The sequence below is a fragment of the Schistocerca piceifrons genome, chromosome 5 (assembly GCF_021461385.2).
Source record: "Schistocerca piceifrons isolate TAMUIC-IGC-003096 chromosome 5, iqSchPice1.1, whole genome shotgun sequence".
Classification (NCBI taxonomy): domain Eukaryota; kingdom Metazoa; phylum Arthropoda; class Insecta; order Orthoptera; family Acrididae; genus Schistocerca; species Schistocerca piceifrons.
Genome location: NC_060142.1, coordinates 626504482 through 626521038, shown reverse-complemented (window position 1 = coordinate 626521038; position 16557 = coordinate 626504482). Strand labels below are relative to the sequence as shown.

At 38.0% G+C, this 16557-nt stretch overlaps 1 protein-coding gene across 1 annotated transcript in view; it reads right to left on the bottom strand.

Moving 5' to 3' along the window:
• LOC124799169 (synaptic vesicle glycoprotein 2B-like) overlaps positions 1–16557 on the bottom strand; it is a 340146-nt gene that overhangs the window by 40201 nt on the left and 283388 nt on the right. The window contains exons 9-10 of the mRNA XM_047262707.1: positions 15043–15157; positions 13735–13894 (exon numbers count right to left, since the gene is read on the bottom strand). Coding sequence (XP_047118663.1) covers positions 13735–13894; positions 15043–15157 — 275 coding nt within the window. The remainder of the gene's footprint in view (positions 1–13734; positions 13895–15042; positions 15158–16557) is intronic.

The window sequence follows — 16557 nt, the reverse complement described above, 5'->3', positions numbered from 1 at the left end:
CTGAACAATTTGTTCTGTCCTTCCTAGCTGGCTATCTATCTGAGTGCCTAGGGATTTTATATGTGTGGTTTCATAAATTTTTTGGTTGTTGATCTCCATTTCAAGAACTTTACTACCTGAAACTGTATAATGTTAATTTTTTTAAAAAATTAGGTTAGCCTATTTGCAGTGATCCATTTGTGTACTAAACATTAGGTTAGGTTATTAGCTGTGAACCATTTGTGTACTTGGTTAGTAACTGTCAAGGCTGTCTTCTGTATTGAGTTGGGGGTCTCAACCGGAAGTCATATCATCTGCAAACATAACTATTTTTGCTTTGTTGTTAATTGTAACTGGTTGATCATTAACAGTATTGTGAAAAGGAAAGTTGTTACTCAACATATAGTGGAGATGCTGAGTCGCAGTTAGGCACAAGAAGAAGATTGTCACAAATAATAGCTTTCAGCCAGTAAGGCCTTCATCAGAATTAGACGGCAAAGACACACATACACAATCACGCAAACGCAACTCACACACACATGATTGCAGTCTCATGCAACTGAACCCACACTGTGAGCAGCTGCACTGGTGCATGATGCGAGTGGCAACTGGGTGGGGGTAAGGACGAGGCTGGAATGGGGAGGGGGAGGGATAGTATGGTAGGCGTGGCTGACAGTGATGTGCTGTTGGGGAGTATGGAGGGATGAGGTGGAAAGAAGATAGGGCAGTTATGTTTTAACATTTCTACTTAATTATTACCTACTCATCGGTAATGTAGTCCTCAAAACTTCAAAGACAGATGAACTGACTTATCAAAAGTGCATGTCATCTGATGTTATCTAGAATCATAAGTAGAAGGTTAAAATGAAATTTTTCTCCACATAACTGAAATATTCGTAGATTGCCTGGATCTTCATGAAGTGTGTGGTTTACAGTGAAAGTAATTGGTTCCAGTTTTTAAACATTTATTCTTCCGTTCGTAACAGCCGATCAAATCCATCACGACACATTGCAAAGAGGCCGAGTTGTACAGTATGTCTTCATAAAACAACTGACTGGTTCACAAATCAAGAAACATACTTTTTCACAACTTTAAATTTTAGTGAGATAATATTCAAGAAACCTACACAGGTTAAACTTCGAGATATCAGCTCAAACTGCCCGTCGCAGCAGCCTCGCTGCTTCCCTATTTATATATTCTAAGTAATGGATGGTCACTTGGAACATTATTACTTAATAATGACAACATATTTTTAATCATATTTACAATTAAAAGTTCCAAAGCTGAGATGTTCTGATTACACAGAATAATACGTCTAAAATTACAGAATTGAATAATATGTGAAATTTATAATGTAAAAATGTTTTTAAATGTGAAAATTCCATCTAAATATGAGTACAATAATGAACTTTACAAAATTAATTAATACACGCTAATTATACAATGACTCACATTCCTTATAATAATTGAAGCTAAGAGGGTAAAACGAAACAGGTTTTGATAGACAGAATTTGTAGCAGATGCCTAGAATTTTGTAATTAGGCATATATCTGGTTACAACAATATGAGTTTAATTAATAAAGTCATTAAGACGGAATGTTCTTTACAGCTTTCACCCTAAATTTACGTTTTACAATATATGCCTTCATTTGCAAGGGACAGAATAACTTCTTGAACGAGTAAACTACATTCGTAAAAGTCCAATTATTTGAATAATTACAGTTGGTCATTAATACCATATATTTTATTCCTACCAATTTCACTAATTCAAGTCTCTCCCATTACTACAATGAATGCCACAGTTTGTTAAAATACATCGTCGTTTGTTTTATTTTGTAGTACTGTCTGCTAATTAGTCTCCAATTTAGTGTCATTTTTATGAAATTCATGAATCACCACAATACCAATCATTTTAAAGTGAGGTACTGTACTACATGATGTCAGGGAATCAAAGTTTTTATTAAGTCTTTGTATATTAGGTATATTACAACGTACAGTTGGGAGGTTATACGGAGGGAGTAGAGAGGTAGGAAGGGGGGCTGGGCTATAGCGGAAAAGGAGAGAAGTAAAAAGACTGTGTGCGATGGAGGATGAAGATTGTGTAGTGCTGGAATGGGAACAGAGAAGGGGCTGGACAGGAGAAGACAATGACTAACGAAGGTTGAGGCCAGGAAGTTACGGGAACGTAGGATATATTACAGGGAAAGTTCCCACCTTTGCAATTCAGAAAAGTTGGTGTTGGTTGGAAGGATCCATTGGCACTGATGGGACGATGTATAGGACAGGTCTTGCATCTAGGTCTATTACAGGGGTATGAGCCATGAGGTAAGGGATTGGAAGTAGGGGTTGTGTAGGGATGGACAAGTAAATTGCATAGGTTTGGTGGATGGCAGAATACCACTGTGGGAGGGGTGGGAAGGCTAGTGGACAGGGCATTTCTCATTTCAGGGCACAATGAGAGGTAGTCGAAACCATCGCAGAGATGTAATTCATTGCTCCAGTCCTCTGTGGTACTGAGTTACAAGGGGCCAGACGGGAGGACGTTGTGAGGTGGTGGGAGATTGGAAAGATAAGGCATAAGAGATTTGTTTTTGTAGAATGTTGGGAGGATAATTATGGTCAGTGAAGGCTTCAGTGAGACCCTCAGTACATTTTGAGAGGGACTGCTCGTCACTGCAGATGCAACGACTGTATGGAAGGGACTTCTTGGTATGGAATGGGTGGCAGCTGTCAAAGTGGAGGTATTGTTGGTGGTTAGTAGGTCTGATATGGACAGAAGTACTGATGTAGCCATCTTTGAGGTGGAGGTCAACATCTAGGAAAGTGAGTTGTTGGCTTGAGAAGGACTAGGTGAAACAAATGGAGGAGAAGTTGTTGAGGTTCTGGAGGAATAATGATAGGGTGTCCTCACTCTCAATCCAGATCAAAAAGATGTCATCAATGAATCTGAACCAGGTGAGGGGTTTATGATTCTGGGTGTTTAGGAAGGATTCCTCGAGATGGCCCATGAATAGGTTGGCATAGGATGGTGCCATGCGGGTGCCCATAGCCGTACCGTGGATTTGTTTGTAGGTAATGCCTTCAAAGGAAAAGTAATTGTGGGTGAGGATGTAGTTGGTAATGGCAACTAGGAAGGAGGTAGTTGGTTTGAAATCTGTTGGGCTTTGGGAAAGGTAGTTTTGAATAGTGTTAAGGCCATGAGCATTAGGGATGGTAGTGTAGAGGGGGGTGGCATCATCAATAGTGATGAAAGGGGCATCTTGTGGTAAAGAAACAGGAACTGTGGAGAGTCAGTGGAGGAAATGGTTGGTATCTTTCATACAGGAGGGTAGGTTGTGGATAATATGTTGAAGGTGTTGGTCTACAAGAACAGAGATTCTCTGAGTGGGGGCACAGTAACCAGCCACAATGGGGCATCCTGGGTGGTTGGGTTTATGGATTTTAGGAAGCATGTAAAAGGTGGGAGCATGGGGAGTTGTAGGAGTGAGTAGAGATGGACTCTGGGTAGAGGTTCTGGGAAGATCATTAATGCAGATCAGGAAAATCAGTGGCCCAAGGATCAAGACCTGGAGGACTCCTTATTTTACATTTCCCCATTCTGAGTTTGCTGTTACACCTGCCTCCAATAAGATAACTCTTTGCGTTCTGTTGTGTAGATAATGTTCTTGCCATGTCAAAGGTTTGTCTTTTATGCCATAGTAAGGAAGCTTTTTTAGCAATGTACTGTATTATGATCTACACAGCTGAAAGCTTTAGCAAGGTTACAAAAGATCCCCATTGGATACCTCCTGAGATTTAATTCACCTAGAGTTTAATCTGTTAGACTAAGTATAGATCTCTCTGTGGAGAATCCCTTATGAAAGCCAAATTGTGTAGATGTCAGTATGTAATTTTGTGTCATATGGCCATAAATTCTATCATAAAGTACTGTCTCAAACACCTTTCAGAACACTGGCAGCAAAAATATGGGTTGATAATTGGATGGTACATTCGTTGCTCCACTTTTGTGGATGGGCATCAATATTACATGTTTCAGTCTGTCTGGAAATGTCCCAGTTATCATTGACTTGTTACATGAACAGTATAATACATGACTGATTAAGTCTGCACATGTTTTTAGAGTCCTATTTGATATTCCATCATATCCAGAAGATCCAGAGCTTTTAAGTAATTTTATGGTTTTTTCAATCTCTTTAGGAGTTGTGCTTTTGAAATAAAGTGCTGTATTTGGTGTGATTTGCATGTGATTTAGTAGCTCTATGGCTTCTATGGGAGACTGTTTATTATTGTTCCCTGTTCTTTCATCTTCAGTGAGAAAAAAGTTACTAAAACCAGAAGCTGCAACTTTTTGATTATTCTTGTCTTAACCACTACCAGAGGACTGTGGGGTCCCTGCTTGTTCACATTTTATGTTCCTATGCATCTCACTTTTTATTATGTTCCATATGGTTTTCACTTTATTGTTTTACTTGCTGATTTTTTCTGCATAATGCATTTGTTTGGCCTTCCTGACTACACATGTAAAAATTTTACAGTATTTTTTGTAATGTAGTTTCCTGCTAGGTTCATACTAGCCCTTTGTTCTACATATAGGTCTCTCTTTTTAGCACATGATATTCTGATGCCAGCTCTTATCCACTCTTTCCTTCCACAACAGATTGATTTCATTTTAATTTGTCTTTGGGAGAGGCAGGCTTTATAATGTTTGATAAATAAGTCCAGGAATGAGTTGAATTTCTCATTCATTGTAACAGGCTGGTACACTTCCTCCCATTGTCGATAGTGTAAACTATTCCTAAAGAAGCTAGTAGAATACATATTTATTATTATAATATCTTTAACCTGGGTGAGATCATTTACTGTTTTTCTGCTGATGAGTTTTAAGGTTGTCAATTGAGCATCATGATCAGACAGACCATTCATTATGGATTGGATTTTTACTCCATTGTAATTTGTGGGGTCTAGGAGTACATTATCAATCAAGGTCTCACTGTTTCCATATACTCTTGTTGGGAATGAAACCATAGGAAGTGGGTTGAAAGCTGAGAACAATGATTCCAGTTGTTTATTATTGCTGCTATTTGAAAGAAAATTAATGTTAAAAATGCCACTTACTATAATCTGACTGTTATTCCTATAAAGTTTTTTAAAGACTAATTCTGGATGCAAGAGGAACTTTCTATTGTTTTCCCCACTATTAAATGGCTTCTCTGAAAGCTACCTAGAATAGGTAGTTCGGAACCCCACTCATGATGATAATATATTGGATTTGATGGCAACAGACAGATCTGATCTCTTTGAGGACGTCCACACTGAAACTAGTATCAGTGACCATGAGATGGTTGTGGCAACCAACAATGATTACCAAAGCATAAAGGATAACTAAAACAACCAGAAAGATGTATATATTAAGTAAACTAGATAAAAAATCAGTAGTGTCATATCTCAGTAAGGAACTTGAAACTTTCATCACAGTGCAGGAACACGGAAAGGAACTATGGCTCAAGTTCAAAAGAATAATTGACCATGCACAGGTTAGATACATACCAAGTAGAACAGTTTGTAATGGGAGAGACACTCCATGGTGTACAGTCACTGTAAAGTAGCTACTGAAGATACAGAGATGACTGAATAATAGGTGTAAAACAAAGCATAGAGCTATAGGTAGAAAGGTGCTGAGTGAAATATGTTTGGCTCTTAAGAGGGAAGTCCATGAAACCTTCTATGACTAGTGTAGCAGAATATTGTCAAATGATCTTTCACAAAACCCAAAGAAATTCTTGTCATATGTAAAGCTTTTAGTGGGACCAAAATTAGTGTCCAGTTCCTAGTAGATAAGACAGAAACTGAAATTGAGAGTAGCAAAGAAAAAGATGAAATGCTTAACTCCATTTTCAAATGCTCTTTTACAAAGGAAAACGCAGCAGAACTGCCCCAATTTAAACCTTGTACCACTGAAAGGATGAGTGAAATAAGTATTAATGTTAGTGGTGCTGAGAAAGAGCTGAAATCATTAAAATTGAACAAAGCTCCAGGACCTGATGGATTCCCGGTTAGATTCTATAGTAATCTGTGGCTGAGTTAGCACATCTTCTAACTATAATCTAACATATATCCTTCAAACAAAAAATCCATGCCCAGTTCTTAAAGTAAAGCATGGTTCACACTTGTCTACAAGGAGGGTAGTGGAAGTGATCCACAAAACTGCTGTCCAGTATCCTTGATATCAACTGGTTGTAGAATCTTAGAATTCAAACACAATGCAGTATCTTAAACATAATGAGCTCCTACAAGCCAACCAGCATTGATTCTGAAAACATCTATCATGTGAAACCCAACTTGCACATTCCTCGCATGACATATTGCAAGCTTTGGATCAAAGCTGTCAGGTAGATGCTGTATTTCTTGATGTCTGAAAAGCATTTAATTCAGTACCACACCTTCGCTTATTGTCAAAAGTATGATCATATTGGGTATCAAGTGAAATCTGTGACTACTGTCAGAAGTAGAAGTAACTTTGGTCTGTGCACCAGGGAAGTGTTTTGGGACCCCTGCTGTTCATGTTGTATATTAATGACCTTGTAGACAATATTAATATTAACTTCAGGATTTTTGTAGATGATGCAGTCATCTATAATGAAGTACTGTCTGAAAGAAGCTGCATAAATATTCACACATCTTGATAAGATTTCAAAGTGGTGCAAAGACTGGCAACTTGCTTCAAATGTTCAAAAATAAAAAAAATTGTGCACTTCACAAAATGAAAAAAAAACAACATATTATCATATAGTCATACACTCATATATATGACTATAATAGCAATGAGTCACTGCTGGAATGGCCAACTCATATAAACACCTGGTTGTAACACTTTGTAGGGTTATGGAATGAAATGATCACATAGGCTCAATCATGGGTAAAGCAGGTGGTAGACTTCAGTTTGTTGATAGAACTGTGGGACAGTGCAATCAATCTACAAACGAGATTGCTTACATATAAATAGTATGACTGATTCTAGAATATTACTTAAATGTGTGGACCCATACCAAATAGGACTAACAGGGGGTATGTATACAGAGACAAGCTGCATGAATGGTCAGCAGTTTGTTTGATCTGTAGGAGAGTGTCACAGAAATACTGACAAAACTGAAGTAGCTGACTTGAAGAAAGACATAAACTATCTGAGCAATTCTACTAACAAAATTTTGAGAACTCAAGGAATATACTACAACCCTCTATATATTACTCACACAGGGATTGTAAGGATAAGATTAGAATAATTACAGCACACACAGAGGCAGTCAAACAATCACTCTACCCGGACATGGTTTGCAGATTATAGATGTAGATGTAGATGCATCTGCTGGTCGACAGAAGGATGCAATTATAATTTTACGCCCATACTGATTCTGAGTCTTGCCCAAACAATCTTGTATGCAGCTTAATTGGTGTCAACTAATCACTGGTCATGATTGTGCAGCACATCATAAGCCAACTGTCATAAATAAGCTGTCAAAAAAGCAAAACAGCATGAAATTTTTGAAATATCTGATGCTACCACTGGGATCTGAGAAAATGACTTAGCACAGTGCAGAATACTAAACTCGTTTGCCACTGAAAACATAGTTACAGTCTCTTAAAATTGTCACCATCTATTGTTGTAATATACTCTGTACGTTTAGCATGTTGATCCCACATGGGTACTACATGCCACCCTTTTTGGAAGTAAGTCAATGGGTAACAGCCAAGGGCTGCAACATTTCACTGCATTCTGGCTTCACTATTGGTAACTGATCTGGTGCAATGTGTCGGGGATAAAATGGGACAGGTTGATTAGGTGTTGCTTTAATATACTGCATTGTGCTGTTTTATACCTCTCATGGTGTGCCAAAGGGCCAACTGATTTTTGGATATTGTCCATTAATTTGGTATATGAAAGGGTACCCAAAAAAAAAAAAAAAAAAAAAAAATGGAATAACATTGCTGTGGGTGGATCTCATGTAATATGCATTTCTGCCACTGGGCATGAATAGTGCCAGTTCAGTGCCACCTGTATTGTTGACCTGGCTTGTTCTGTTCATTTGCAGTGATTTTTTTTGCTAGAACAGTTTTGTTCTTGTTTAATTTTTTATTATGCCAAATTTAAGTGAACAACGTGCAGCTGTGAAATTTTGTTTTCTACTCAGTAAAAATGCTGTTGAATTTGTTTTAATGTTGAAAACAGCTTACCAAGATGATGCTATAGGAAAACTCAAGTGTACAAGTGGTTTGCTTGATTTAAAAATGGCACCATTTTGATTGATAACAAACCTCATAATGGACATCCATTAACTGCCCAAACCCAATGAAAATGTTGAAAAATTTCATGAACTTATACTCACAGGCCATTGACAGATGACTGATCAACTGTCAGAGATAAGTGGCTTATCTTGGAGCTCAATTCATTGAATTGTAACAGAAGATTTGGGAATAAAAAGGGTTGCTGCCGAGTTTGTTCTTTGAGTTCTGACTGACAATCAAAAGGAATGTCAGGTTGAAACATGTCATGCTTTGAAACAATGGCTTGAAACTGATCCAGATTTTCTGTCACAGGTCAATACTGATGATGAGTCGTGGTTTTAGGGTTATGACCCAGAAACAAAGCAACAGTCAAGCCAATTGAAGATGTTATCATCACCCATCCAAAAAAAATGTCATCATGTCAACTCACACATCAAAACAATGCTGATTTTCCTTTTTGAAGCCAAGGGCATAGTTCATTCAGAGTTTGTTCCTACAGGTCAGACCATCAATCAAACCTCTTATTTGGAGTTTTAAGAAAATTGTGCAACATTGTTTGTGGAAAAAGACCCAATTTGTGGCAGACAGGAGACTGGTTCTTCCACCACAACCATCTCTGTCAGACAGTTTTTGGCTAAAAAGGGGCATGGTTCCACTGCCTCACACACCTTACTTGCCTGACCTGGCTCCATACAACTTTTTGTGTATCCATGGGTGAAAAGGGATGTGAAAGGACAATGATTTGACAACATTGAAAAAGCCAAGAAAAAAATGAGGGAGGAGCTGTCAGCCATTTCTAAAGATGACTACAGAAAAATGTTTTGAACAGTGAAGCACCGGTGGGACAAATGTATTAGTTGAAATGGAGAGTATTTTGAAGGGGATAACGTTGTTTTGTAAACAATCTGAAAATATATAGCTTTTAAAAAATAATTCTAGTTTATTTGGTTACCCCCTCTTACTTGCTGAAAGCTTGAATACATCTACTGTCACAGACAGTAACATAATGAGGGAATCCCATGACATTGATCTTTGTAACACCATTGACCCCTCATACCCCAGCAACAAGCTAGTACAGTAGCTAGTACTGCAAGAATAAATAAGCTCCAATGGTAGGCTCTGCAACATCCGCAATGGTGAAATCTCAATTGAAAGATGCTGCAAGCTGAAATCAAGCTCCAAATGTATTGTAATGTAAGTAACTCTGGAGGAATCATTGGCAGCAGACAGAGAAAATGGAGTTTGTGGTCACCTTTTGGATAGAAAAGTGCTTGCATAAACACAAGTCCAAACCTGTGTCCATGACACATCTCTGTTATAATACATAAAATAGGGAAAGGTGACTACACTCCTATAGTAGATTGATGCATGCAGTACAACAACATGTAACAGAAAATAAAATTCACACTATGTTTAAAGAAAAAGCTCTTTTCCTAGCACATGTACACACCATACACACACAAAACCACACAGACACCCGAATGCACACTCCTGTGGTTGCAGCAAGACTAATTATTGATATTCAGTTATTGACAGCCATTGCCTTATCTGACAGAAGTAGGGATGAGGTAGGGAAGGATGCAAGGGGGGTGGTGTGGTGTGGGGGGGTGGGGGGTTAGTGAATAAGAGGCAGATTCTTGGACAGATGACTCTGTGGCTGCAAAAGACGACAAGGGTGCAGAGAGTAGAGCGAAAAGAGAGATGTATTATTTTTCATCCTGTTGTGTGCCACCGAGTCATGTGTCCAAAGATTTGCTTCCTTTCCACTACCCCCTCCTTGCATCCTTCCCTATCCCTTCATCCCCACCCCTCAATCAGCTCGAGCAACAGGTTTCAATAATTGGGTACAAATAATTAGTCTTGTCATGACCACATCTGGGTGTCTGTGTGGTTATGTGCATGTGTGAATGTGTGTACTTGTGCTAGAAAAAGAGCTTCTGCTTGAAAGATAGTGTGAATGCTATTTTCTGACACACATTTCTGTGCTCCACACATCACTCCACTATCAGTGAATAATTGCCTTCCCCTATGTTACATATGGCGCAATCCAGGGACCACGTGTTGGTTAGGTACAAGAGCTGAGAGGCTGTTCAAAAAGCAGATGCACATATATCTGGCTGTCATTGGCTTTTGGGTATGCACAAGGTGACAAACCTGTCTATGTTTGATTCTAAAACATTCTATGTAACCAACAAACTGCAGGTGACAGCCATATCACTAGATGTTGCTAAGTTCACTTCTGATTGAATATGAGGGTGTCAGCAGTAGACCTATCTACTTTTGTGGCAGTTTTCACCAAGGGAAGCAAGCACTTCACTCTGCTGTGCCGCTAGAGCACCTATGTTGTTGGATAGTCATTCAAAGCACATCACATGAATTCACAATTGCGAATAAGGACTACGATCATCTGTAGAATGGAATGACAACAATGAAAATTACTGCCGGACAGGGACTCAAACCTTGATTTCCACTTACTGTGAGCAGTCGCCTTACCATTTAGCTATCTGTGCATGACTCATAGCCAGACCCAAACTTCCATATGCCACCAACCACGTGTCTACAACCTGTACTCGTACATCCATTATGTATATTCCTGTACAGGTCAGATGTTTACTTAAAAGTCACTTCCTGGTATTAGCAGATAAATATGATATTGCAGTGCCTGTGTTATTCTGATTACAATGAAAAGTTCCTAACAGGCATGGCGGCAGCAACAGTCACTACAAAACACGTCAAATGAATTTGCAGTTACGAATAAGATTACCATCAGCTGTGAATGGAATGATGACAATGAAAATTTGTGCCAACAGGGACATATGGAAGTTTGGGTCTGGCTGTGAGTCATGCATGGATAGCCAAATTGCAAGGTGACCACTCGCAATAAACGGGAAATCCTGATTTTATGCCCAGTCCGGCATAAATTTTCATTGTCGTCATTCGATTCTACAATAGATGGTAGTCCTTATTTGCAGTTGCAAATTCAGTTGACGTGTTTCGTAATGGCTGTGGTCACCACAGTGATTGTTCCTTTGGACACGTAATACTGGGCAGTGACATACTATTGCTATAGGTTACCACTGTGATCTGATATTGCTGTAGGTTACCACTGTGATCTGATGGATGCCTTGGTGAGTGCATCTTGAATGTGATTGACTAATTCTGCTACAGTGTCCAATTACATCTCATTGTGTTTTAATTATTTCCTGCACCTGTGTGAGTACTCAGCCAGCCCAGATTGTGTGGAGCAGTGTACCAGGAGCTGTTCCCACCATGACTGTGATGTGAAGATGTCTCAGGTATTAGTTTTCTACCTCTAATGTCTTCTTTGGCAAATACTTTCCATCCCATCTGCCCCAAGATGCAGAGACATTTTGATTTAACTCAGATTTGTGCTAGAGGTAAATGTCAGTATCTGGAGGTGCCAAGATAATGACTTTTACTTATTTATTTATTTGTCCACGAGATCTTGTTGGTACATAAAATGTACATATATGTTGGACATTATTTAACACAATACAGTTGCCATCATTTTAACATCATTAATATCTTATGGTTACACTACTTACTACTGGTACATAATTTGTATTTGTTCAGTGGTTAAAACGTTACTATGGTTTCAGTGGATAAGACATTACATTATTTTTCATACTGGCAAATTATTATTTATCAAAATACTCTTTCTGACTGTAGAGGCAGTGATCAGTTAGATACACCTTTACTGCAGCTTTGAACCTGGCTATGTTGTTTATTGATTGTATGTTTCTTGATAGTTTCCTGAATATCTTTTTCCCATGATGTAGAACTCCATTTTGGCAGAGCTTAGTTTTTGTATGATGCATGTGGAGACCCATTTTTTTGCCTTGTGTTGTGTGTACATCTTCATTTTTGAGGAAGAGTGCAGGATATTCAGTCGCATACTGCTATATGAATACTGTGGTTTCATACATATTAAGGCATGGAAGTGGGAGGATTTACAGCTTTCTGAAGAGTGGCTCTCAAGATTTTCTGTGTTTGGCACCTTCTATGATACTTTTTTGGATTCTAAATAGCTTGATGGTGTTTGGAGAAGCTCCCCAGAAAATGACACCCTACTTCAGCGTTGATCGGACACTTCCATAGTACACACTTTTTAGGCAGTGCAGTCTTTACTACAGCAGCTTTCAAGGTTCCTCATCACACAGCAGGATGTGTTCAATTTTTTAGTGATCTAGTTGACTCACCACCAGAAAAAATTTCATGGATTTACCTGTGATTCGATCCCCCCCCCCCCCCCCCCCTTCATCAAGTGCTGATAACAATAAATGGTACTGAATTCCACAGCTGTTCTGGCAGCAAGGTCATAAACACTGTATGGAGTAGTAATTGATTTTCAGTTGAACTATATGCAAAATTTCATTACCATTTGTAAAAAGAGAACTCAAAGTACTGCAGGGACAGACTAGGAAAAAAACGTAATTTACCATCTGTGTTTTAAATATATTCCCAGTGTTCTCATCATAGCTACTTTAAACATTGTGACTGAATCAATCATTTTGATTCTGTTTTTCAGTCATGTTCTATACCTAAATGCTCTGCGTGTTTTTTGTTTCCATTTCACTGTCATAGCCACATAAACCACTAATTACTGTTGTTACACCAAATTACTGACTGTAGATAATTGTAATTAAAGAAAAAAATGTGGAGTATGATATTGGGAGATTAGCCTAAAAGTGGATGAAATGGTTGATGTTACAGACACAGCAAAAGAAAGAGTATAATATATTTTATGTGAAGTATTTAGTCAGCTTTATGGAAGATGTGTGCTGCATTTATGAATACTGATCAAAAGGAAATACAGAAACATTTGGACAATTTAAGACAGACTTCAATTGTGCCAATTTGTTATTGTAAAAGGAAATCAGCCTGATATTTTCCAAAGGAATAACTTCAGAACTTGTCAAGAGTGATTCAGAGAAATAACTGGAAATCTAATCCAGATATGGATAGAGCTCTGAATCAAGGACCTCTCTTGTGCAAGTCCCTACAATTCAAGTCTTCTGGATAACTGATTGCAAAATAAAAATACAAAAATTGGTTTAAACAGGATATTGAGTCTTTCCACAAAGGTGGCATGGCAATGACAAAACACCTTATGGAAGGCAGCTGTTCACATTCCAGTCAAATTTCTGACTAAAAAATGTTTAGAGTGCAGTGAAAAGAAAATATACATTTTGCAGACATTCTGAGTGTATAATGTATCTGATGAAGTGAAGTGACACAAAAGGAGGTAAAATGCTAAATGAATCCTTTTAAAAAATAAAAAAAAAAAACATTATCTTTCACTGCCAGACCTAGAAAATCTCAATTTATGCCTGTACTATAAGCTCAAATGGTACCGTCAAAGGAGGGAATCAGAATTACATACCAAAAAACAATGTAAATCTGGCACAATTAATGTAAAAAGACAATAGATGCTTTATTTATGGCTACATTACCTGAGATTTGTTGGGAACATGTCCACAAGGACAGCTAAACTTGTGATGTGGCTCACGCCAGTAAAGGACACAAAAAGAGCCAAACACGCCAAAGCAGCTGATGGACTGTATGTCCAGTAAACCGAAATTGAACACACAGCAGCACCAATGTATCCCGTAACTAGAAATAAATGGAAGCAAGAATAAATGTTGTTATCATTTGTGATAGCCAACAATGACTAGATTATACAAAAGAGAACATACACATGTATTGTAAATATGTTTCCAAACTTTATCTGACATTTTCACAGCATGTACAATTGTCTGAATTTCCCACATCTTGCAACTGTTTCCTTCTGGTTTGTTCTTTCTCCTCTTCTCTCTTCTATCCTTTTATGCTCATTTTTTTATTTCTGTCTTCTTTACTTTTTTCACTGTAAACTTGAACATACCCATAAATCAAGGAATTGCTCTAATTTATACTTTTTTGTACTCTTTTATTTGCCATGTTTTACCTGCGATTTGGCAAATATCATTTTCGCCAAAGCTCCCTGGAAGGGTTACAAGAATTTTTGTATTACCTGCTGTGTTTTTTTATTCAAATTTTCTTCATATTACCCATAGTGTATTTTCAGTTGCCACCTTCTTTCACTTCCTTCTGCATGCCCCATTCCTTCTTTATAACTGTAAGTTTGGAAAACCCAAGAGTTCCTTGACATTTTTTGCTATATTGGCATTAGACACGTTTATATCCTTAATGTATTGTCTCCTAACACTGGAGATGTCATCAGAGGCTACAAAGACTCAGATAGTAGTTTCAAACTGAAACAAACTGACCATATTTCTGTCCCTAATGTTTTGACTCCTAATGATGGAGACATCATCAGAGGCATTGCAGACTCACATAGTAGTTTAAAACTTGTATAAGTTTGAAGCTACAATGAGTCTTTACAGCCTCTGATGATGTCTCCAACATTAGAAGATAAATGTCAGTCACAGCAACATGCCATGGACCAAAATTATCACCAAGAACATGTAACACCCATGAAAGGCTGCATTATATGATCAAACCTGAGGTTATTATAACTTCCAAATGTGTATGCCTGCTCTTATTTTAATTAATGAATGGTTCATATATGCTATAATAACATAAAATATCTTATGCCTATATATAAATACTGACATAATGATACTGTCTATGTGGAATAAAACTATCTGAAATATGAGTGTTGTTTCTGACTATGTCAAATTCATTGTTGATTTATACAACGCAAATTTTCTCATAGGATAATCAGATCTAATGCCAAATTAAAGATATTTTATACTTACCCATAGTCATTTTCTTCCCCATATATTTAACAATGTAACTGGCAAGCAGAAAAAACACAGTTTGAGAACATGCAACAATGATGTTGTTTATGTACACAGTGTTTTTAATCATAGCCTGAAAAACATTGAAAACAGAAAAATAATTTGAGGTAGAACTTCCTCATACGCAAGCCCTCTAGTAGTTACTTTATTATTTCATTAGCAATAATGTACATCATTCTCATAATAGGTCTATCAAAAAATGACCAAAACCTTTCTGGGTTATTCTTCAGATTCTACTCAAAAAACAGAATTCTGTAAATATACTATGTTACAAGAATGTGCTCAAAAAACAATAAACTTTTTTCACCTGAGTTAATGCCTTGGATTCTATTAAAGAGTTAATAAACAAACTATATAATGCCTAATCTATATACAAAAATAGCTGACTGTGCTTGCTCTGGTTGCTCTCTCCAATTACTATGTGACCGCACCAAAAACTTTATCCAACCTCTCTCATCTTGATATGAAGGACTGATTGAAAAACAGATAGAACTTTATTCAGCTGGTGGTGTCACCATAACAAATAGTGCAACAAGATGTACTGAGGAGTATAGCCATATTTCCTGTCTGACTGCCTGAACATCACTGCAACACCATTTCTCCACCCCAAAATTGGAACACTATTAATTTAACCAAAGATCATATACTACTCAAATATTTTATGTATATTTCAAGCTTATGGATTGTGTGAAAGTACAGGGTACCCATAAGTAAAGTTCCAATTACAAATTGCTGTAGAAAGACAACCACTGCTCAGAATGTCATCAAAGTTGAGCAGCATACTTCTGATGCTGGTAAAAGTCACGGGAGAAAAAAATATAACACTTGAGCAGTATATGACACTGTAAGCATCAGAGAGTGCACCCCAAGAGATGTGCAGCACCCAGCTGTTCCTCAGTTTGAGTATGAGGTGCCCAACATGACTGTCTCCATGAAGGATCACACACTGCTGGTAAAGCTCTTTTACAAGAGTGGTGTTTGTGAGCCAGTAGCCCTGTAGAAAGTCTGGACACCCAAGGATACGGAAGAAGGCATTGGTTCAAAGCCTGCTGAGTGTCTGGAGAAAATGATCACGAAATTGGAGTTGATCTGATGTCTGTTGAAGATGTGGCCACAGCATTGCAGGAGGGGTTGAGAAGTGGTGTGCAAACATGCAAAGCAGAGGAATTGCCCAAACACTGGACATGCCTGCAAGCATGGTGCACAAAATCCTATGAAACATTCTGCATTGCTATCCATACAGAATCACCCATGTTCATGAGTTGCTTGCTGCTGACCTGCCACCAAGACAAATATTTGCTCTGGAATTTATTGCTCCAGTGAATGTGGACACTGAATGGCCGTGAAACATTCTACGGACAGCCAAAGCTCATTTCCATTTCCAAGAACATTCCAATATGCAGAACTGCAGAATATGGGCAAAGGAAAATCTGCAGGCACATCATCCCATACCATTGCATTCCACAAATGTGG